The following is a 25,029-nucleotide window of genomic DNA, read 5'->3' on the forward strand; positions in this document are numbered from 1 at the left end:
GATCCTAAGAAGAAAAAAATAAAGTTTTAGGCTCATACATCTTTTTTTTTTTTTTTTTTTTTTTTTTTTTTTTTGCTTCTTTAGCTGATGAACCCCGGAAGTGGAACCAGAAATATAAACGCGCCCCTTTGAAAAAAAGCTGGTGACGCCCCTAGCCTGCACGCTCTCACGCACACACACACACACATACACACACACACACACACATACAGACACACACATGCAGGTATATAAGAGACGCTAACAGTAAACAAGAACGTATAGACAGGACAAACAATGAAATAAAGGGAAGGGCAGGATCATAATCAGAGGGAGGAGGAAGGACACCCATGAGTCATACAGCCCACGAGTTTGACACTAGGAAAATAAAGCCCACGGAGCTCGACAGCCAGATAAGTTCGACAGAACGCGGGGTTTAATATGTGTCGGTCTCGTGGGCCTAGTTGTTTGCTTAGTGTCGAACTCATGGGCTGTATGACTTGTGGGACTCGTGGGGTGTATGACTCGTGTGGGTGTCGGTCTCGTGACGTGCATCCGAAGGAAAGGGGGGGGGGGGGAGACTAAGGAATAGAAGGAAAAGAGGGATCGCTCGTGAGGACGGAAATCCAAATGAATACTTCCATTATTTTTGTCACAAAGAGACACGGAGAAACATCAGGTATAAAGATGTACCCACTCAAAAGACAATGCTTATGATGTGGGTACCTCAGAAGTTTGAAGGTAGGGGAGGGGTGGCGAGCTGTAGGCTTAAATGAATGCGAAAAATGTGGATAGAATGACAAAAAAAAGAAAAAGAAAAGAAAAAGAAAGTGAAATAAAAAACGAAAATATGAAAGGGAGGAAATACATGAGATATAACAGATCCAGGCGGGGCATCTAACCCTCATGCAGAGTAGATAAGAAAAAGAGAAGATATCAATCCATCAATCAACTTTATTTTTCATTTCCATTAAATAAACAGGGAAAATTATATAGAATGCATTAACAGAGCTTATTTGTAACAATTTCAAAACGTACATGTGATCACGAGTAACAACATACAAGTATGTTCATTTTAAGGTATATCATGCATATTAATACAAGAATTAGAATAGAAATGGAGGGTCCCATTAAAAAGCAAAGCTTGTAGGGTATGGGACCCTCAGAAAATACATAAGAGAAAATACATAAGATAGATAAGGAATATTAATTATGTCACACGTAAATGGAAAGAGGTGAAAATGTCAAATATGTCTTGCAGTAAATGCTGGAAATGATTTCGTTTGCCCTTTTTACATTTTCTTAGTTTATGTTTCCATTTATGAGCAACATCATCGATTCCGCCTATGTATTTTGCATCACAGCCCAACTAGGGGGAAAAAATTCAATAAAACACATCAACAGTGATCATGATCCCCAATATTTTTAGCTCATTTAATTAGCTAGGATTCTTGCAGACTGTATCAGTGCATCATGATCGACTACTAGTAGGCCTACATACTGGAAGAATACATTGCGCTATAGTTACAATCAGCAATCAAAATACTGAGTACTTGTAAAGTAAAGATGTAAAATTTGTATCACCGCTTTGCGGCGCATCATGATCAAATGATTGCAAAATAAGTCCCGTCCAGTACAATGTGCAGGAGTGTGTATCGTCGCTACACACGTGTGTGGCGTGCTCTAAAATCTGATGCAATACCTCGCGCTGTTTGACCGCTCGGGGCGCGCTACTCCTCTGTGTCTACGGTGCGGTGTGTTGCGCGACTTGACCTACCGCGCGACGACACGAGATCCTATGCATGCAGCGTTGTATTGCAACGGGGATCCTGCTTTTGTGCATGGTTTGGGCGCCGCACGTTGCAATTATCGCATGTGTGTAATTGTGTTGTACAGTATTGCATCAGGTGCAAGCCGCAAGTCTACTGATATCAGCTGGGAGTTTGCTGGTCTAACGTTAGGCCTATAAATATCTGAAATCTATCGTTACAGAATCACGATAGGAGTATACGGCAGCAAATTGCAGACTTTGCCAACTCTACCCGCTTTGCTCAACACAGAAGTGAAAAATCTGCAAGATACAAGATGGTAGACGAAGTTCAAGACGATCAAGTGGAAGCGGTGAGATTTTCGTGTGCACAACTGAGCTCATTGAGAATTGTGTGTAGATTGGCATATGTTTTAGAATGTTGGTGGTTGTATGCCCCAACTAGTAGATCCGTCTAGAAGAATACATGTATGGTTGGACCTACTACTTATCGACCGCCTAATGTTTATTTGCTTGATAAGAATATTTAACACTGAAATTCACGTAAAAAACTTGACCTACGTGATTGAGAAAATCCAGCTCTATCAAATGCCGTTGTTCCCTTTTCGATTCGAAGTTTCAGTGCAAAAATATCGCCGACGAACTTGCGTGGCCTCGTTTCAGCTCCCCGCGGTAAATCGCGTTATTAGGATCGACCGCTGTTTTTGCATTGACAATGCACGCAAACCGAGTTGTATTGAACACCGTGTTGTACGAAGCTTTTTAGAAGCCTTTTAGAAACTTCCATAGATATTACATTGTGCTGTCATTACGATTCGGTGAAAATATTCATTCGAAATTTTGTCCTTGATTAAAGCCATTAATGAACAGTGAATTATCGCGTTTTCCCACACCATCCTCATCTACATTCAAAGCCAATCCATTTTTATGTGCTTTGCGCGCAGATAAGTGCGTACTAAGTGTTCAGTGCGCGAATTTAAAGCGGTCGGTTTCAATAAGGGTGGTCGATATGTAGTAGGGCTACCATACCACTGGTCTAAATTGAAATTTGTATGAAAGGCGGCAATGTCAGTTAATTAGATGGCAAAAAATCCCAAGGAACCCTCCACATCATCTGTAAGTGTAACAGTAAGTGTAAGGAGAATACAGACAGAGAACTAACTACACGCACGTCTAAATTTACTCCTTCACAGACGTTATTTTTCAGCGGTGGGTGTACGTTTCCTTCATGAATATCTTTATTAATCGTGGAAAACTAAAATATAAGGAATCCCCGTAATCTATGATAATCATTCAATAATCGGTAAATTTTATGCGTATTTTTAAAGGCATTTTTAATTACGTCAAAAACCCACCGAAATCCGTCCTTAAAATCAGATCTGTAAGCGTCCGTATTGCTTCACTCCTCATCTTCTGCGTGTTATTGAATAGCAATCACTCTCCTATACTACAACGTACAGTAGCTAGTCGGAGCGGACGTAACTTCAAATCATGAGAGCAGCACATGCAGAAATACATGTACGTAGAAGACGACAAGCTTTACTTAACACACGAAACGCACGGGCGTACATACATGTAAAATGCTACTACGGTACCTCTGGTTGAGTGTTCGTGGTAGTTTGTTGATTTTGTGAATCATCGCACAATCTACTCCGAAAAATTAAACGACAAGGTTTGGATACCAACAAAACACCAAATTCAACTCAACCATCAGCAAAATACGATATAGGTGGGTGGTATTACTGTTAAAATCAAGCAAAATAAAAGACATTTTTTGTGGTCTTGCGGTTTGTATGAGAGAGAGAGAGAGCAATTACAAGCGGCATTGTTTATTGTTGCCCTGCTAGCTGACTTGTTTATCAGTTATGATGACAGTGTGTAATAAACTACCATTTTGCTTTGATATTTACTTCACAGATCTTTGATCCTTCAATGAAGAAGAAGAAGAAAAAGAAGAAGACGCCGTTCGACCTCGATGCTGCGCTCGGTGGTGAGACCCAAAGTGAAGAGACAAAGGGGGAAACGGGTGAAAGTGCTGACACAGTTACTACGGCAACCAAACCAGCAGCAGATGCTGATGGGGAAGAAACCACAGAAAAGTCAAAATCATCTACAGGTAATTAATCACAAGTCATATAAAGTATTGAAAATTCACAATCAGAGGACGTACATGTACATGTAAAATCGTGGTGAACTGATAGGGATGGTTATCTTCAGTTATGTATTCACAAGGGAACAGACTGTTAATATCTAATAACAGTTTGTAATTCACTGTGAAAGGTCCAAATGTAAATGTCATACACACATTGTCTTGATACATGTCAATGTGTGCCACAGCTTCATTTGTGTGTGCATCTCGGAAAGCAGCTTGATGGCTGTGACTTCGACCAAACTGGATGATGCAAGTTTGTGATTATGTTGTGTCAGAACTTTGATGTTTGTGTTCACATGAATGATTGCATGCTCAGAGCATCTAATTCTTGTCCCTGTAAATGCCATGTGAGTGTCCATTTCATTACAGCTGTGCCTCTGTGGCCCACTTCACATCCACTTGGGGATTAGAACTCAGTTTGCTTCATGTGTTTGTTGGTTTATAATTTCTGAAACGGGTTTTACACACTTCACCTTCAACATATCACGTTGATAATGCCCAGGAATGCACTAACACAATATACAACTGTATCACAAACTGATTGTGTCAGAGGTCCATGTTTCAGGCAAAAGTTATAATAGTGTACAGACTGAGTACAATTGAACCCAATGAAAATGCAGTCAGTAACAATTCAGAAAATCGTCCAAAGCAATACTTGTCATGTCAATACCACCCATTAATATAACAACATTCTTTGCAAACTGGATGATTTCTATGGGCAATAGGCCTATGTTTGAGTGTCATTCAAATTTTACTTACTTCTGGACACAAAAATTTACCTAAATGTTATCAGTGACTTGAGTAAAAATGCCTCGTTGGTGTACTCATTGATACTGAATTAAAGTCAACAGCCATTCAAGTTTTATGCTTCATTAGACTGAAATTTGACTCCTTTTCTCTTCTAGTCGATGACTTCGACCTGGAAGACTTCACAGCAATGAAGAAGAAGAAGAAAAAGAAGAAGACTGCCTTTAACATGGATGGCCTTGATGCAGCACTGCCAGTACGTGAGATCTCAATTCTTTAATTGCCCCTTAAAAGCTCTTCAAACATGATTGACATGCTGTTTGTGTTGTTTTATTCATGTTTACAAGTCTGTTTTTTATGTGTTTTTGTGTTGATCTTTTGTCTGAAGAACAGGTTTGCTCATCACTTTCTTTGCTACACAGAGAGGTGATTAGGAGATTGTGAATGGATCTTCAGGCCTATGAAATATGTCAAGAAAATAATTTCACTTGGAATTGTAATAAGTGCCAATTTGGATTATGCAAGTCCACCAAGGGGTATCGCTTCCACCAACATATTCTGTCAATTGATGTGTAATTAGTACTCACCAGGGGGGCATTTTGTCAAGGGTTTGTTCAGATTTTTTTTTCTGATAAATTTGCTTTCAGCCAATTAAATGCTAGGATTTCAGTAGCGCATAATAGTTTGTCAGAAAAAAAAAAAATATCTGACAAACCGTTGATGAAATGCCCCTCTGTGCTCATGTTTCTTGCTTTGCAGGAAGTGGATGACTCGGGCAGTAAGGTGGAGCCTGAGCCGGACACGACGCAGCCAACAGAGACCCTGCCTGAGATGGAAGACATCGACATCACACTCATGAAGAAGAAGAAGAGGAAGAAGAAGAAGCGCACGGAGGACATGGAAGGAGAGGGGGAGGACACCACCACCGATGGCCAGAAAGTGGACGGTCAGTCAGACTTTTTTTGAGAGTAGCACGTGGTCTGTTGTCCCATCTACATATTGTTTCATCAAGTCCCTATCATATGAAAGCTGCCAGTGTGTGCAGTTTTCTTTTTCACCATTCTGATGTGTGTTGTTGTTGTTGTTGTTTGTTTGTTTGTTTGTTTGTTTTTTGTTTTTTTTTACTTTGCTTAACAATTCCAATTAAACTGTTTTTCTACTGAGGTGAAAACAGAAAATCGGGGAAAATGGAGCTGTCGAGATTTATTATGTGGCAAGTGATCCACTTTCTGAACAAGAAGGACAGAAGCATAACAAGGCCAGAAAACTTGTGGAGTAGCTATCCAGTGTGCAAATACACTAATGAATGGCAGTGATGCCATGAGTTAGTAATGAAAACCTTCAGATAGATGAGTTTTCAGATTACATTGTGGCATAGGATGTTTTAATTTCTGTGCCAAAGGAGTTAGATATTTACTTCATAACAGCATTGAAATAAAAGTATGGGCTTCATTCCCCTTGACCTTTACTGTCCACTGCTTTTAGAGTGACCATCTTTTGAAATTTCAAGTTACAGGTGACCAGAAGGTAAATTTCCTCTCATTCCATGAAGAGAGATTTTCAATTTGAAATTTGGTGGGAATTAGGCGGTGAGTTTGCTCAGTCGGTAGTGCGTCTGCCTTTGACCCAAGCAACCCGGGTTCAATACCCAAGTCTCACTGAGCAATTTAATGTTTAATCATACTGACCCCTCTAGTAAGAGGCAAAACATTCTGTCCCTCAGATAGGACATAGAATGGAGGGCCTGTGTGTGAGAGAGTTACAACTCATGCCCGTAAAAGATTCCACTTCATTCATTCATCGCAAAGAGCATGGTGTTAAACCCGGTGAAGTGGTCCCGCCTCACATCCAACTGGACCCCATGGAAGACCAGCTTAGTGTAGCTGAATATGGGCTATCCAGCCATCTTCTCAAATGGAAAAATTAACAAACAAACAGACATTGTCTAATTCTGTGAGCAGAACTGGAGATGATTATCTAAAGCACAGCAGATACAAATAATGGTTTTGAAACCATGACTGCTAGATCATGTTTTATAATTTATGTACTAAAATTGTTATCATAGCTTGTTTCCTTGATTATTTTCTTGCTATGTAGAAGATTCAGAGTTGAAAGACACAAGTGGCACAACCTGGGCAGGTACAGAAAGAGACTACACATACGATGAGGTGAGTTGGAGTAAAATGTTATTCTCGTTATTACCATCCGGCACCAAGTACCTCAGTTGAAGCGGTTTCATTATTTTTGTTGATGGTGTTATTGGTGTTACTGTGATATTAGTCACAAGCACTTATCGTTGACCTTTGTGATCCCCACTTCCTGTTCATATTGCTTGATCAGACTACAATTTGTATCTGACGCGTGTGATTTACAATTGCTCACCTCTTTCCTATCCAACTTTCAAGCTTATGTTTACCAGCTTATTGATTTTTAAGGATCAGGTTAGCAGGTTGTGTGTTTTAAATCAAATTTCATGCTCCCTTACTTTTTCTCCCTAGTTAGACAATATTATACAGCATTATTTGTCGTGAAAATTTAATAAATATTTGCCATGTACATTGTATTGATTGTTGGGGGCAGCATGATGGCAGATGAAAAGTTAATCAGAGACAGCTGCAAAATTACTGAGAGAGGAATAATATTTTACATGTGAAGTACACCTTCATCCACCTGTCTTGTGCACTTCATCACTGGTATTTTACAGCTTTTTCTGTAACACACATGTTATACCCGTATCAGAGCTGTCAAGTCTCCCTCAAAAGCTGAGATATTTTGTATTTCCCAACAAGATGATATTAAAGTTTCCCTGATTTTAGATTTTTTTTTTTTTCTGTTTACACGATGTATGTGACACAAAATTATCTCCTGGTTTATGTTTTAGAACCTCCCCAATTTTGATGTGCAAATGGTGTGATCTCTGTAATATGCATATGAATTGTTGTAAAAGTGGAACTTTATGCACATTTCACATGACATAAAACGAGCACACACACACACACACACACACACACACACACACACACAAAAGAGCATGAATTCGTAATGAGGGCCAGTTACATTGAATATGATGTGCTGACGAAGGTCTTCTCTGCCTTGGTAGTGGTGAGCTGTTTGAAGTGCTCACTCATTGTTGTAACCATCTGTGAAATCGAAAATATGAGAATTCATGTTATTCAGCCGAGCCGAAAATCATAAGTCCCTCAAAAATATCTACTTTTCAGTACATTTTGCAGTCTGTCCGTGGGAAGCAATTGTAAATCTGTTGCAGATTCTTTCTGTACATACTGTCCTTGAGTTTTACCTGTAAAATTCTGTGCGTTGTTGCAGATTGTTTCCATACATACTTGAGGTTTTACATATGAAATTGTGTACGCTGATGCTGAATCCTGTTTTTCCTGAAAATTACCAGGACACAGTCCCAAATTTTCACTGAACCTCACTCTCCTTGGAGCTTGTGGCCACACAAGGACAAATTTATTGAGCATCATGCCCTCCATATATTGGAATGTAGATCTTAATGCTCCACATCGGTGTCTTGTCCGCAGCTACTGACGAGAGTCTTCGACATCATGAGGTCAAAGAATCCAGACATGGTGACGGGCGAGAAGAAGCGATTCGTCATGAGGCCGCCTCAGGTCGTCAGGGTCGGAACCAAGAAGAGTTCCTTTGTCAACTTCACAGAAATCTGCAAAATGTGAGTAGTGTGTCACCTCCCTCCTCCCCCTCCCCCCCCCCCCCCATGCACACACACATAGCCAATGCCAGTAGCTGTCCTTTCTTTCAATCTTTGAAGAGGAAGCATCACCTTATGAACAACATTTGTTGTCTGATATTTACAGAATCTGTTTCATCTCAGATCTCATTGTAAATTATTTGAACACTATGTAAAACACCTAGCACTGCTTCTTTTTGCAGCTAACATTAATCAAAATAAAAAAAAATGCCTTGTTAGGGATTACTTTAGAAGCCCATTCTTTGTGTAGAATATTTCAGAATGAGTACACTTGATGTGATGTGAGTGAAGAATACAGGTCTTTGTCCGTAGGATTCACTGAGAAGAAATCAGACTGGGATTACTTCAATAGTTGTTCAATTCATTCAGTATGAGAATGTTACCTTCAATGTACCTCTGTCAGTTCCATGCATGTAAGAGAACCCACTTCACTTCTCTTGCAAAAGGCAGGATGAAATCCCAGTGAAGCGGCTAATACACACACACATAAAAAAAAGGTCAATACTTGCAATAATCTTCAGGTTTGAAGGAGACGGATTACCCTAAACAAAAGAGAAGAAATCCAGAAAGTTGTGTTATCAAGCAACCTGTCTTTTGGCATTTGATGTTTGTGGGCGTCAGTGATACAGAATTGTCAAGTTGGATCTTGTGTCAAATGAATGAGTGATTGTTCTCTCTTCCCAGGTTGCACAGGCCCACCGAGCATCTTTTGAACTTCCTGCTAGCTGAACTGGGAACCAGTGGCTCCATCGATGGTAACAACCAGCTTATCATCAAGGGGCGCTTCCAGCAGAAACAGATGGAAAGTGTGCTTAGAAGATATATCAGTGAGTACTCTCTTAACCCTATCTCTGTCACATAGACGAAGCCAGAATGTTCAGACATTTTGCAGTGCGGAGACATGGGATTGTTGTTGGCCAGTTCTGATTGTTATTTTTGACATTAATGTGTCATGTTATACATCATTTGAAAGCTTATGGTCTATACTTTCATATTACATAATAATCTGAGTGAGGGCGCCCTCACATTTTAAGTAGGACGCCCTCTTATGTCACATAATTATCTTTGCAGACTTACTTGTACATGTTACCACCTCATTTTCTCACACAATATGCTCTTATACCCCAAAAAGGTCTTACAAATGTTGTAGAGAATTTATTCAGCTTTCAGATGATGTGATTTTTTTGTCAGTAGCATTAGTACTTTTCATTTTATGAACAAAAGTGTGTGGCAAGTACAACCTACATTTTACACACTTCGCACAATTTCTGGTTTAATATGAATGAAATGTTGGCATGAAAGTAGATAAAGCATGCTAACATCTAGTCAGGATGAAAATATTAATTGATTATACAACTTTTACTTGTAGTTTAGATTATTCTTGTCCTATAATATTGCCATGTATGGTAAGATAATCTAAGGGTAAAAATTGTCACTGAACATATTCAGTCTTCAGAGTGTCCATTCCTGTTGAGTATGCTAGACTCCTTTGCACTCTCCTCATTGAACAGAATTGAACCATCAATGTAGTCATTTGCTTTATGATAAACCTACATTGAACATAAGTTTCATAAAGTAACAGTTTATTAGATAATAATGATCGACAGTCAAACATACCTCAGCTTCTAAGCTTCGAGACCGAGACTGTCCAGCTGCGGGTAGGAGGCTACTGTACCCTTATTGCTCCTAGCACCCTGCCCCGCTAGCCCCGGCTAACTAGAGACCCATTGCACCGCTGTCAGTGCTGAGTAAACAGCTAAAACTGCTGCACTGAATGTGCAGTGTTCATTTATTCTACAGTTCATTTATGAGGCCGACATCACGAAAACCATACCCCTTCACAGAATTCAAAAATGTTGAAATCCCTATCCTGAATGTTTTCACTTCATATTTTACTATATTGACTTAGATAAAATGGATGAAAATTGACCCATGTGTACGATCTTTTCATTGCACACGGCGATCTTATTACAGTCCCACATATACAGATTCGTGTAAGTTCTCCACACAAGAAACCTATAGCAAAACTGTACACAATACATTGCAGTCTGAATGCAAATAAACATGGGCGGGGCCACCACAATTCTTTTGACTTTGAGAAGGCTTTCCTGATTGGTTGAAGGTGGGGAAGCTTTTTTGCACACTGGATATCGTTTCCTTACACCGTCAGCCAATCACAAATGATTTTAGAGAGTGGTAGTGTCATAGCCTTTGAAGTAATCTGTCAATCAAAATAGGGCCGATTTAATCGGCCCAAGCATTTACATGGCAGGTTTGGGGCCGATTTAATCGGCCCGTGACACAGATAGGGTTAATCAATCTTACTCGATTTAATTTTGCAAATTTCGTGAGCACCAAGATTTGCAAAATTAAAATGCACACGAAAGTTCTTGTCTACGCTATATGCATTGAATGCCAGTGGCAGTTCGCGAAAATTTCATGCCGCAAAAAAAGGCTGCCTGCTCCAATTCGCGAAAAATTAATGCCGCGAATATATCATGTTTTACAGTAGCATTTTTAGTCATGGTAATGTTGAAGTAATCTTGACAGTTTCTGAGCCAGCACACAAGACTGTTGGAAGCTCACAGATATGTTTTGTGGCGTTAAAAAAAAAAAAGAAGATAGATTAATAAATAGATAAGGAAGAGTATACAGCCATTGGTCATGTGAAACCAGGATTTGTCTCTGGTTTCTTTTTTTTCATGCATTGTAACAGCATCGGTTAACTCCTACCGCCCTGAAGTCAGGTGCATATTGGGCTGTGTTTATAATGTTGTGTTGTTGTTGTTGTTTTTCAGTAGAAAGTACCTAGGCTGCATTATATCCAAGTGTGACACATTTTGGTGATGGGTAACGCAATGCCAAAGATGATGCAATTAGTATAAGCTCGAGTATGGAACTGGTTATTCTGGGTATGTTTGCTTAAGAGGAAAAAGTACATAACAGATTGACAGGTGTAGCAGTGATGGATGGTGTTAGTGATTCTGACAGATTATATTGTTTTGTATCTTCGAAGAATAAATCTTTACAGAAGTCTTGATCTATCACAACAAGCTTACATGTACATGATCATGGCTATTTTTTAGGCAAATACTTCAACTTTGCAAGATTTCTTTCCTTGTACTTGTTTTGCATAGTTCAGTGTATACACTGTATATTAGTTTAACATAAAGTTGGCTAACTTGAAAGAGTTAAAGTGCAAATTTAACCCCCACCCTCCATCCCTTCTACCCTGTTTTTCCTGTATTCTTTCAGAGGAGTATGTGACGTGTCATACCTGCCGGTCGTCCGAGACCTTCCTCCACAAAGAGAACCGACTCTTCTTCCTCCAGTGCGAGAGGTGTCAGTCCCGGTGCTCCGTCGCCAGCATCAAGTCGGGTTTCCAGGCCGTCACGGGCAAACGAGCGCAAATACGTGCCAAGGCGAACTGATGGCTGCGGGTTGTCGTCCGTTTCGTCGTTTTCATTGTTATCATCGTACACATATTTTTGAAAGGACCGCAAGGAGCAGGGACTTTTCACCGTGTCCTGTGTCCTCACAGTGCAAATGGATGCAGTGTAGATTTGACCTTACTTCTGTTGTAGACTCAAGTTTGATAGTCATCATCAGTTCTGTAGTCCCCCATGCAGCATTTTTGAAGCCGAAGAGTACCTAATCCATGGTGTCCTTTTCACCTCTTGAGGTTCTCTGTGTGCAACTTCTCCAAAGCCTCGGATGGCAAGGCAAGAATTTTGGACAAAATATCCATGAAAATGTATGATTTCATGGGATAAATGCTCTTTTTTTCCCCTTCATGTCCCTTCTGCCTACTGGGAATCCACAATGTGGATAATAGATAAGTACATGCCCAAAGTCAAAGGGATTTCTCAGGACCATTTCATTTGTAGCACTTCAAATATCAAAAGTGCTCTGAAAGGGTGCAAAGAATATGAATGTTTCTGTCACACTACAATTTAATGTGTGTATTGCCACGTAAAACATTCTCCACGAATGGGAACCATTTCTACCTGTTCTGCTCAAAATCACACTCTAATAATGAAAAATGTGTCATCAAAAAAAAAAAAAAAAAAAAATCACTGTAATGCATGTAAAAAAAAGAAACAGGGCCCTGTTGCATGAAAGTTGAAATCAAACAGAAGTCAGAAAATTAAAAGTCTCTGAATACTCCATTCTGATAAGCTGATACCTGATTTATCTTTGATTTTTTTCTGACTTGTGTTTGATTGCATCTCTTTATGCAACAGGGCCCAGGTGTCAGATGTTGTTAGTGCTCAACCGAGTTGTCACTTAAGGAGATGTATACATGCAAAATGTGTTATTCACAATGGCTCTGCCTCTCGGTTATAGATATCATTTGTGAGACGTGGAGGCTGAGAGGTTCCACATCATTTAAAGGCATCATGTCGAAAAGGGCATAGCATGCACAGGCATATTATATCATGTCTCTTTGGTCTAATGAGAAATGATGGACACATCTGCATTCAATATTTCTGTCAACAGCACCACTCCATGGCATATGTTGGTTCTAGCTGTAGTGATATTGTGTGAAGTCTGCAAAGAAGACCATACACCTTTTAGAGTTGGTTGGTCATTCGCTTTGTAAGGGACAAAAGACACATATTTACTCTGCAAGCGAATCAAAATCTCTTTCAAAATCGACAAATGTTTCCTCGAAAAGACCCAGCTGACAGGTTATATATGTGTGTGGCAGCTGTGTAAGATAGTGTGTAAGCAGGTGAAAGTGATTGGGGGGCTGAACAAAATGGCTTGAGTGAGACCACATCAGTTGTAGAGGTCCCAGCAACTTTATTGGACTGGATCCACTCCTGGCCGTGTCACCTCGGCTCTCTGCCCTTCAGTGGGCAGAAGTTGTCTCCATTTTGTGGACGTCGTTGACTGCAAGGTCCAAGCGCTGGGTGTATTGGAGGTACAGTAAGGCCACATAAACCACCTTCTGTTATCATTTGTACTAAATTAACTACAGTGAGCAGAGAGGAACACTTTTAGTAAGTACTCTCGCCTAATGCACATGAGGAGAGGAAATGCATATGTATGAATATCATTCTTGCTGGTTCTTCAAATGTCATACTCATTTATACATGCAGCTTGGTTATCTTAAGTTGTTGGGGTTTTTTTTTTTTGGTTTTTTTTTCGTTTGTTTGTTTGATCATTAATGTTTGGGGGGGGGGTTGGGGGAGGGGGGAGATAGATGAAAGATGATGTTTTCAGGGATTTCTTTCATTTTTTTTTTTTTCTATGGCAACCAAAGATAAGAACCGGTACATAGTGAGTTGACTAGTCTCAGTGTATTTGTTGTTTTACTTTGACACAAACGAATGACTGAAAGTCTACGTGATCAGATTTGAATGATAAATGCCTAGTAAGTATCTGCAATTAAATGTTGTAGTGTGTAGTTTATGAACACTGCTGAAACATTACTGCAGTGAATGAGGACTGTATGCATGGAGAGCATTAAAAGTCACTGCTTTGCCATGGAACAGAAGGATTTTCCAGCAATTTTACAAGAATCTTGAAAGTTGCATCATTTCCTATATTATCGATTATGAAATTTTATGTCAAAGGTCCAGACAATTTGTCACTCATTACATCAAAATTGCCTCTGCATAAGCTAGTGTGGCATCATGATGCTGTGTGTGCTTGAGCTCGCTCAAGAAAGTGTTTGTCACGGCAACATCAGCAGTGCCCCACTGGTAGGGGAGTGTGTTTTGACTGCGGTCTGTTTTCATTCCACACTATTTTTGTTTCTATCTATACTAAAAATATAAAAAGAAACAGAGAGTGTATCACTTTGTCAGTACACCTGAAATCATGATGTAAAGCCCATGACTTGAATAAAATTGGATACAATATCAGATGATGCAGTGCTCCTTGACGTGTTGTCCATTCATTGGCTCGAATTCACAAGGATTTGAATAAAATCATGGTATAAATTCTATCCACGGCTAAGACAAGCACAAATAGCAACAGGCACGTCTTACACATGTGCATGTCCGCCTGCATTCACTATTGAATGTCTGTTGGTGTATGCAATATGCCATGCATTACACAATCAAAAGTTGCATAATCCATCAACATTTGTGAATTCTGGCCATCCGTTTCTGATTGTTGTGGGAAGGTCAGATAAGGTCAAAATCAAGAATTTCAGAGTGCATCCTTTTTTTAAAGATGTTATTGTTGCCTTTTGCTAGCTTCCCCAATGTCAACCTTCCTGTGGTACTGTAAAGCAAGAAATATTTGCAGCATGAAATTTTCGTGAATTGGAGCCGACAGCCTTTTTCACGGCATGAAATTTTTGCAATTTGCCACTGGCATTCAATGCGTATACAGTGTAGTGTAGACAAGAACTTTTCTGGCATTTTAATTTTGCAAATCTAGGCTCTCACAAAGTTAAAATCCATGCGAACTTTTCTGGTTGTACAATATGGCAATTCAAGCTATGACTTTGTAAAGGGTTGCAGGGAAAGAATTTGAGAAATTGTGCAAATTTGCTCTATAGTCTGATTTCTGTACATGTATTTCCTTAGGTGATGCCCAAAATATGCTGTAACTCTCAAATGTTAGACTATCACCTTGTGAATACATGTATTTCAGATTCAAGCTATTATTTCAAGCCACATTTACTGAAGCCATGTCCACTTACAACCCCTAATTAATAATTTACTCAGAGTATCTCGGTAGGGGGGGGGGGGGTGCAAGTTGACACAGTGTTCCAGTTGTTTTTTATGCCTCTGCCACGAAGTGGTGCCGGAGGCATTATGTTTTCGGGTTGTCCGTCCGTCCTTCCGTCCATCCGTCCTTCCGTCCATCCGTCTGTCCGTCCGAAATGAATTTTGTGGCAAGCGTAACTAAAAAACCTTTTGAGGTATCGTAATGAAATTTGGCATGTATGTGTATTAGGGGGTGAAGTTGTGCCTATCAACTTTTGGGTGCACATGCTCAAGGTCAAAGGTCAAAAGGTCAAGGTCAAATATGTAAAATTTCACTATTTCCCCATATCTATGCATTGGCTGAAGATATTTTCTTGAAACTCAGTGTATGCATGTATTACCCAATTAAGATTCTCTGGTGAAAGTTTGGGGTCATGAGGTCAAAGGTCAAAAGGTAAAGTAAAAATATTAAAATTTCATTTTTTTCTCTGTACCTTGGAAATTGTTCAAGGTATCTTCATGGAACATAGTATATATACATGTACTGACTGGCAGTGATTATCTAGAGAATTTAGGGTTCATGGGGTCAAAGGTCAGGGGTCAAAGGTCAAGGGCAACACTTCAAAATTTTACTATTTCCCTCATATTTATGCAATGCCAGCAGGATTATTTGTTTTTTACACTTGGTGTATGCATGTATAACCCAATAGAGATTCTCTGTTAAGTTTTTTTTTTTTTTTTTTTTTTTGCCTCAAATGTCAAAAGGCCAAAGATGAAGTGAAAGTGCTGAACTAACTGTTTCCTCCATATCTAGGAAAGGGTTCAAGTTATCTTGAAACTTACTACATATTTTTGCATGTTCTGCCTGACAGTGATTATCTTAATATGAATTTAAGGGTCAAATTCCAGATGAAAATGGCAACAATTTACTATTCAATACAGAAATTGCACTTTTTCTCCATACCTTGAAAATTACTCAGTGCATAAACTTATGAATGGATCAAAGTCAAGTTAAAGTTCTTAAATCTCCAAATACATGCTCTCCTATTCATCCAATTAACCCTATTCTAACTGGGCTATTTGAGACCAAGTTTTTACTGAGGGGGGGTCAATTTGACCCCCCCTTCAGATCTCGGCCACCGATCACGCGATCGCCGCGAAATTTTGCCTGAAGATAGAGCTGGATGTCAACTACAAGATTACATTGTCATACAATAGAAAAATATTGCCTTTCTATTTTTAATAAATTAATTATGCAAATTTGTGCATGAAATCATATTTTCACCTATAACTCCATTAAAAAGACTGGAGGATTGCTAAATTTTTGTGTCAGAATTCCTCAAGACACATCAAACAACTTTTGTGTAAAAAAATAGCTCAATTGAAATTAATTTCTTTTGTTTTTCACTGTTTTGTTAATTTCTTATGTATTTTATTGTTTTTTCAACCTTTTGTTTTCTATTGTTTTTTGCCAAAACTTGTTGCAGGCACTTTTTCAGGCTTATCTACACTAGAATTGATTAATTTCAATGGTTAAAAGTTGAAATAGTCTTAATTTATATCAATTTAACCAAAAAACACAATTTGCATTGGATTTGCACACGATCATGAATTTGAGCTGTTTTTTGGTTGACATGCATATGCAAAACATTACGTAACTTCAAAACGGTGTACGCGGACGTCGCAAATTTGGTCTCAAAATATGCGGGAGACTTCAATGAAAAATGTCGTGAAACAACGTGGCAAAAGCTTCACACGTTGCGAAATCGTAGCGCGAAGCGTCGAGGGGGGGGGGTCAATTTGACCCCCCCCCAGTTAGAATAGGGTTAAACCTAGGTCAAGGAAGGTGAACATTCAACACATTTGTGACAAACTTGTCATTTTAATATTTTGCCAATTTTGTGAAAATGTAATCACACATTGTCCACATGCACTGTAGACCCATTAGGAGAACCATGCATTATGGCGGAGGCATACCAGTCGCCATAGCGACATTTCTAGTTAGTATTGAAATGAGTTAAATCAAACAAAATACAGTGTAGTAGAATTTCAATCAAAATCAGACCTAAAATATATGGTTATGGAACTTTTATGTCTTCACACAAGTGATATTAAAGTCAGTTCGGAGTTATATTCTGTGCATGTGTAGATGAAGGTCATAGGAGAAAAATGACATAGTGAGGCACAGAGTTGTATTGAGCAATGACTAGAATGGCTTCTTTACAATGGAACAGTGAAAGAATACATGTATTTCTAGGCAGTGAAGGGAGCATGAAAGCATAAAAGCAAGGTGGATTACACGAGTGGATGAAGTCCAGTTTTACGACTGAACCGTTATTCAATCATTTCAGTCTATACCTTAACCCTTTGAAGACCAGTCCAAAGTATACCCAAGCGGGTGTCTATGGGAAATGCATGCTGTAGCAAAATCAGCCCGTCCTCAACGGGTTAACATTCTGTTCATGCGATACCTGGTAGTGCTGTGACAAAGGTAACTTTGTGTGCATGTTGGGGTGTTTTCATATCATGTTGCTATTTTCTTTTTTTTTTTTGTTACGAATAATGCATGATCAGATATGTGTTGTGACGCTGACAGCCATCAATTGTCACATTCTTTTGATAATGCACCTACAATAATGCACACAGCACTATCATCATATATCATCATATATCAAACTATAAAAAGCCTCTTTAAAAAGTTTGTAATCAAACGACATAACATGGAACAAGGTGACGGATTAATACAGGACTGTAGATGTTGTGCACTAACATTCCAACCTTCGCTCAGTCACACTATGGATCCACATCCAGCGCATTTGTCAGTGGCTCGGTGGAATAATGCATTAACTACGCAAATGAGGATGTTGATATTGAAAACTGGAAACTAACAATTTTTTAGTGCATGAAACTTTCCAGAATTTTATGAAAAAGGTCCTTGGTTCCAATTTGTGGAAGTTTCATGCTGCGAATGTTCCTGGTTATAGAATACATTGTGCATGGTCTACAGGCAGATACATGTAGCTGGTCTTTTCCCTTGTCCATGATCCATGTTTGGTATCATTAATAATCATGCAGAAATACACAAACGCACGCACACACACACACACACACAAACACACACAATCATTCAAAACACACACAATTTTATTAACAACTCCCCTGACTGGATTTGAATGCACTGCTCAATCCTATTTACTGAGTTCTCAACCACTTAATCATCTCAGCTCCATTTTTTCAAGTACAATTTCCACTCACACTACAATATTTCTCATGTTTCGTAAGAAAGATTTATTGACAATATTATGAACTATTTGATGTCATTGTACATGTATTCAACACAAGATTCAAAAAAAAAAAAAGTGGAAAGAAAGGGCCAACATTTTTAGACTGCTGGGAAAGTTACACCCGTACTTTGGCACCTTCAAAATGTGCACGTCTTAAATGAGTACCGTATTTATTTACATTTACAGTTTTTCTTTACACAATCACCATTTTGACCTTGAGAATCTTTTTGCCTAGCAAATAATTTCATAAATGACACATTTTCCTTTTTTCAACAGGAAAGCTACTTTCTTAATTCCATTTGAACTGTGTGTACACTCTCCTCTTTTCTCAATTTTGCCCAACTAATCTTGGGAATATCAGTCCAAATTTCTCATTGAGTGTGGCGAAAATTTTTCCATTAATTTGGTAAGAATTGTGTAAAACTCTCCATGCATCCAAAGGACCTTACCCATTTGTATCTTGTTCCTGTATGAGAATTTTCGGGGGGAAAAATATCTTGCAAACGATACTTGCAAGGCATGAACATCAACATGTAATTTTCACATGCCATGCCATCATAAATGCAAATTGTAATTGTCAATGCAACATGTTGTAAAAGCTTGGATGAACTGTACGAAGTAATCCCCAAGACCTCTTTAATCATGATAATCAAACCTAGCAAGATAATAACTTAGACTAAAACAGGCTCAGGAGGAGGGACAAACACAAGTAGAATTTTTGAATGTATCAATGTACAAGTAACAGTAAATTTCAAAATTTCATCTTTAAGCTGACGGCAATGCATCCCACAATACCTATATTCATGTGTACAGCAACCACATAATTATGTAGTCCAGTGTGCATACAGTAATGAGCAAATCTGAGCAAAAGTTGAGTAACATATAATATACCCATAATTTGGCATGTTGAGTGTCAGTATGAGAAAATTGTCATAGAATCAAGATCACCTTTACTCACTGCATTCTCCTGATGTCCACATTAACACGAAAAAGACTGTGTATAGCATAAATGCAGCATATCAACAGAGGGGAAGCTTAAAGGACTTCCATACTTATAGAAGTGGGATGAATTTCTCACACTTCTCATCACCTCTTGGTATTAAATGGGTCTGTCTTTATAGTGAATTGCCATAAAAAAAGCAAACAAACATGAACAGGAAAATGTGCATTCCTGGCTTAGGCTTCAAACTTTCATGCGCTTTTGTTTCTAAGCTAACAAGTGATAAAATGGGCAATATTAAGCCATACTTACAACCCCCCCCCCCCTGTCAATAACAATCTCCAAGTCCACTCCTACTAAAACATACACAGTAAAATATACCAAAAGAGAAGAAGTGAAATATACACAAAGTAACTGGGAATGTGCTAAATAAACAAATCCTTGTAAAATACACAACCTTCAGTCAAGTAAACCACCTCTCAAAGCTCATCACAAATGAAAGAGACAAAAGAGCGAGAGAGAAAGAAAAAAAAAAAGAAAAAAAAGAAAATCAACTCTCCTGCAGAGATGTAGGGTTAATAGAGCTTGCCTAATTTAGGGAAGTTTCTCCACAAACCATAAAATCCTGTAAGATAAAGGGGCTTACTGAAAAGCCTGTGCACACAGTGCTAAATTTTCTATCATTTCCCACTCCTACAACCATCTTAATCACCTGTAGTTATTCAAAAGATGCATCCAGAACTTAAAGATCGTTAAACCTTCTGACAATGTTTGACCCAAGCCCCGCCACTTATCATTACTGAAAACATGAAATCTGCAGTATGAACCCAAAACCACCGATTCTGTCTATACTTGCCACTTTTGCTATACACACACTCAATATGAAGCAAGAAAAAAAAAAATCAAAATGAAACAAATGGCCTTTATGGCAACAGTGATTTTCGTGCATGTCCGTTGAATAACATGCCATGAGAAGGGATCAAATTCAGAGGTCTTTCTTACATGTTGGCATTGAAACAAATCTGACCACATATAATTCATCATTATGTAAAGGCCAAAGACTGTGGGGAATACATACAAAACCTATGAATATTGTGAGGTTTTACATCATTGTGATGTGTGGATTCCTGGCCAGTTTATACATTTCCACTGGCCACAGTCACAAACAGAAGAATAACATGAAGACATTCTGACACACGCACACTCAACGAAATACATGCATCATCAGCATCAAACCTGCCTGAAATTTTGGCAGCAAAAATGTATTTACACTCCAGTCTATACACACATCATACATTACATCAGTTCATTTGTCCTCTGTGGTGACCAGGTGGTATTTTTCTTTAAAAATTCTCTGTAACTGTCATTGCAGATCTTCATGAGGTTTTGGTCTAAGTGAACTCTAAGGGCCCCTCTGGTGTGAAGATTTATAATTCTCATAACTTACACTACAGCATTAGCACTACATGGATATTCCAAGATGCTCTAGCCTTGTTCTATGGTGTTGCAGCAGGGTGACTCATTTCAAGTTACAGCAATTGTTCAATTTTTATGCAAATGAGCAATGGTACACCCAAAAGAATGAAGAAAATATACTCCTGCTTCACCCACAACTTCCAATGGTGCAAGTGCAGCAGAATAGCAAATTAAACCGTTGAGAACGAGTCCCACGAATACTATGTGTCTATGGGAAGTGTGTTTTATAGCAAAATCAGTCCATCCTCGAAAGGTTAACATAATTACACCGGTATGTTTATTCATCAATCACTTTGCATAAAATGCAACTGAGGGTGTTTCTCCATACACTCTGGGGTATTGTTGCAGATATGACTGGAGAGGATACTCGGTGCATGTGTGTGAGCATCTTTATCATTTTAATATGTCTCGTTTGTCTGGATGAGTGCTCCATCTGCTTCAATGCAGGAAACTCCAGTCAGTTGTGCATGTTTACATCTCAAGTTTCTGATTTAACACTGCATCCCAATTTTTTGCCAGATAACAACATTACATGTCACTTTTAGATAGATTTACAACATGCTAGTAAAATATCTGTCAACCCTTCTGGGTTTTTTCGTTGTTGTTTTTTAATTTACCATCAAGGTGAAAATCTAAGTGAAGACTACAGGTGTACAAACACGATCCAAAAATTACATTTTGCTATAAAAAGTACATGAGATGGCACAATGAGACTCTTTCAACAACTCTGCTGAGCCAGTTTTCTCTATCACAATCTGCGTTTCACTTTGCAGCTTTCGCTCCATGATTAAAAGCCACAGCACACTTCCCAACAGCTCCACTTGGATATTACAAGAACACTCATTATCCCTTAGCAGTCTTAAAATTTTCTCAAAATCCCAAAAAGACTGATATTTGGACTATGTACACACAGACACATACATCATTTTAAAAAGTGCTTCAACAGGTATGTGTGCGTCTTTATACACTGAAAGAAAAAAAAATGCTGACTGGTTTGTATTTACACTCGTCGTGGGGTACTGGGTTGAAGTGGCATGGTAGCTGATGCCGCCATTGGGAAAATTGCATGGTAGTTTGCAGCAGGCATGTAGGCTGCAGTGATCATCTTGCCTGAAATGAAGAAACAAGATGAAAATCAGATTAACATTGAACATAATACAGGCATGACTCATGACATCCACATTCTACACTGCATATCTTCCTAATAAAGAAATATGAATCTTAACCACAAGGACAGCATTTCTTTGTTATCATTATTTCATTTACTGTGATCAGAATAGGCATTCAGAACCCTTTCTCTCCTTTCCAAAAAAAAAGCACATGAAGAAATAAAGGTGAATTATCTTTGTGATTGGAATAAGTACTGTCCTATAGAAGTATAGATACAGTCAATACATTATCAGGTTCTTTGCCACAGATCTGGACAATTGAGAAAGGGGAGAAGAATGGGGCATTACCTGCAAACCATCTGTTGTGTAGACTATTGACGGCGGCCATGGCTACTTGTGGATTGGGACACTTGACATAGACGTTGCCCTTGGGTGAGGACTTGTCGACGTGTAGGTGAAGGACGCCGCCATGCTTGTTGCATTCTTCAATGACGTCATCTCGGATTTCTGTGTCCCAGCCTAGCGCTGTTTCTCTGTAAGTTACCAAATTGCAGAAATGCTTGAAAGGGCAAACATAGTTTATTCATGACCTGCATGTGCCATGTATTTCACAAAATGGGACTCGTAAGACAACTTCCCAAGTGTTTGAAGTCGCTGTCTGAGAACCAGATTAACCGTATGAGAAGGAAATACCCCTGCTAGAGAAAAGTTAGTGATTTCCTTCCTTGGCGATGAGATGCAATGCATTTGTGGTATTTGATGCAATATTTTCATGAGATGTACATATCGCGAATATAGATCAACTAAAAACAAAAATCGTAAGAATAAAAACAACAGAAAATACACTATGTATACAGCACATATGACAATCACTTTGTTTTTGTTGTTTTTGAAAATATGCAACACAGGATGCAAAGAAGCAAGGAACTTATATAATGAACAACTGACTCCATACAGACTACCAATCATTAATGATTTACTAACTTTGTTGTTTTGAGTTTTGTGTTGTTTTTCGGGATTCATATTTCGCAAATGATTTGAACAGGGTTAACTCATTTCACTTTTTTGGGTCACCTCCAAACATTCTGTCAACACTCAAGAGACTTTGACTAACCAACATCAATCCTGTGGCATCAATTTACTGTAAAGCATGATATATTCGCAGCGTGAAATTCTCACGAATTGGAGCCACCGGCCTTTTTCGCGGCATCAAATTTGCGCGAATTGCCACTCACATTCAACGCATATAGTGTACACAAGAATTTCTGCATGCATTTTAATTTCATAAATCTTGGCTCTTGCGAAATTCGCAAAATTAAAATGCATGCGAACATTCCTTGTTTTATAGTATTTTATCTCATTGAACATGTCATTCATGTCATTCACAGAAAGAATATTAGAAGTGCATTCAGAGCTTTGGAGTGGTTAAGAAATATATGCAACAATCCTGCATGAGTCAAATTTGTGCATGTCTCTGCCAAAATCCACCAAGACATTGAGGTCTTGTTATGGCGGAGATTATAACTTCCATGCGAGAACTGCATATGTAGCATTATTCCGGAGTTCAATATTGACCTGACTACCCTACTAAAAAGCCATGAATTTGATATCTGCTGGAGTATTATTCTCCGAATCAAAATGTTATAATGAAGTGGAATGCTATACATTCTGCTCTTATCCTTACAAAACTAAATGACATAATGAAAGCGGTTAGGGTACAAGAAAAATATACCTTTTTTTTTTTTTTGGTTAAATGTAAATGTAAAACAACACATAATAGAACTGTCTAGCCCATGTTGAGTACTTGACAAAGATGAGCATTGAATGTGACTGCATGCACACTTACGCAGAGGGATCAAACATGTTGGAAAGCACAAAGCATGCCGTCGTTCCCGCTCCTGCGGGACCAGTGGCGGGGGCCGGCTGTGCCGGCTGGGCTGGCTGGCTCACTGGCTCGGGTAAGCTTTGCACTCCGGGCACCAGGGATGCCAGGGCTGTGGACATAGCTGGTAGCTGACCCATGCCTAAAGCAATGTTTGTCTGGGAGGCAAAGCAAAGAGTGGAAGGAAATGAGACGAGTGAGACAGAATGGTGAGATAATTCAAGATCATGTGCTTCACCATAGGGTCACTCAATTAGACGCCATGCAGTGTAGTTTATGGATACATGCACTGCACTCCAATGATCATCACTTCCATAAAGGAAGAGAAAGCTATTATATTCCATCAAATGTTTTTGCACAAACTGACAACTGACATTGCTGACAGATATCTAGACTTGCCATCTCCCATTTCTATATGGCACACACAAAATCATCAATCCTTACCACAATTGATACTGAAAGATATTTTAATACAGATATAGGAATATAGGAAAGGAACAAATTTGATTCTCAGGACTGACCTGCTGAGCGGCTGCTGTAGCCGCAGCCAGGGCCTGGGCACTCTGCTGAGCCTGCAGCTGAGCAGCCTGGAGGGATTCTTGAAGATTGACCACTGGGGTGGCCAGATTGACCCCAGTGGGATTGACCTGGAGGCCTGGGAGCCCTAGACCTGGTACCTGACTGAGTGGGTGAAGGGCCTCAGCCGCTGCAGCAGGAATCTGAAAACCAGTGCCTGCAAAATGCACGTAGGAAAACAAAAGTTAGCAAGCATGTATACAAAATACTAACAAAAGACATTTAAGTCAAACAACATGACAGCATGGTATATAAACATGTCATACAAAAAGTAAAAGATAAACATAGCTAGATACAAGTAATGCCCTGTTAAATATATGCAACAATTCTCTTGCAATTATAAAGAACTGAACCAGAGGTGTGAGAAACTGTCGAAATTAACCCATTGTCTGCGGGAACCAGGGTGCCCCCTGTTTTGTAGCAATGGGAATTCAAGTAATCTTGGAAGCAACAGGTTAAAGGTATCGGGATGTTGATGTCCACCTTACTTTTGAGGGGTGCTTTCCTTAAGACATTAGTCCACAGAAATGCTAATATTTCTGCTGTTTTAAGTTAGTCTCATATTTTCATTACATGTGCATTCTCTTCCCGCTGTACAACTTGAGTAAAATCCCACGTCTTTCTCACTCTGACCTTGATACAGCTAGGCCACAGCTACAATATCTAACATATTCAGTAGAACTGAACGACTTCTTCTCAAACCTCTACTTCTTCT

General features: G+C 39.0%; 2 protein-coding genes across 5 annotated transcripts in view; one reads left to right on the plus strand and one right to left on the minus strand.

Annotated features, from left to right (window-relative positions):
* Positions 1–1,882: 1,882 nt before the first annotated feature.
* On the plus strand, positions 1,883–13,542 carry LOC140233467 (eukaryotic translation initiation factor 2 subunit 2-like). Its single transcript, XM_072313586.1, has 8 exons — positions 1,883–2,100; positions 3,665–3,863; positions 4,805–4,902; positions 5,406–5,592; positions 6,744–6,814; positions 8,192–8,340; positions 9,064–9,206; positions 11,635–13,542. Exons 1-8 carry the CDS (start codon positions 2,065–2,067, stop codon positions 11,808–11,810), a joined length of 1,059 nt encoding a protein of 352 aa, XP_072169687.1. The 5' UTR covers positions 1,883–2,064; the 3' UTR covers positions 11,811–13,542.
* A 4,769-nt stretch (positions 13,543–18,311) lies between these two features.
* Positions 18,312–25,029, minus strand: part of LOC140232649 (RNA-binding protein 39-like) — a 33,504-nt gene continuing 26,786 nt past the window's right edge. For all 4 annotated transcript variants that reach the window (XM_072312750.1, XM_072312752.1, XM_072312753.1 and 1 more), the window contains 4 exons: positions 24,260–24,471; positions 23,703–23,896; positions 22,205–22,389; positions 18,312–21,857 (listed from right to left, as the gene is read on the minus strand). In XM_072312750.1, the coding sequence (XP_072168851.1) occupies positions 21,748–21,857; positions 22,205–22,389; positions 23,703–23,896; positions 24,260–24,471 (701 nt within the window). In that variant the 3' untranslated portion in view covers positions 18,312–21,747. The remainder of the gene's footprint in view (positions 21,858–22,204; positions 22,390–23,702; positions 23,897–24,259; positions 24,472–25,029) is intronic.

This window comes from Diadema setosum, chromosome 9, assembly GCF_964275005.1.
Source record: "Diadema setosum chromosome 9, eeDiaSeto1, whole genome shotgun sequence".
Lineage (NCBI taxonomy): Eukaryota > Metazoa > Echinodermata > Echinoidea > Diadematoida > Diadematidae > Diadema > Diadema setosum.

Excerpts from the sequence above, each read along its gene's own strand:
- LOC140233467 (XM_072313586.1), top strand. The coding sequence starts at position 2,065 with ATGGTAGACGAAGTTCAAGACGATCAAGTGGAAGCG. Across the intron at positions 3,864-4,804 it reads AAAGTCAAAATCATCTACAG|TCGATGACTTCGACCTGGAA; the intron begins GTAATTAATCAC and ends TTTCTCTTCTAG. Across the intron at positions 5,593-6,743 it reads CGATGGCCAGAAAGTGGACG|AAGATTCAGAGTTGAAAGAC; the intron begins GTCAGTCAGACT and ends CTTGCTATGTAG.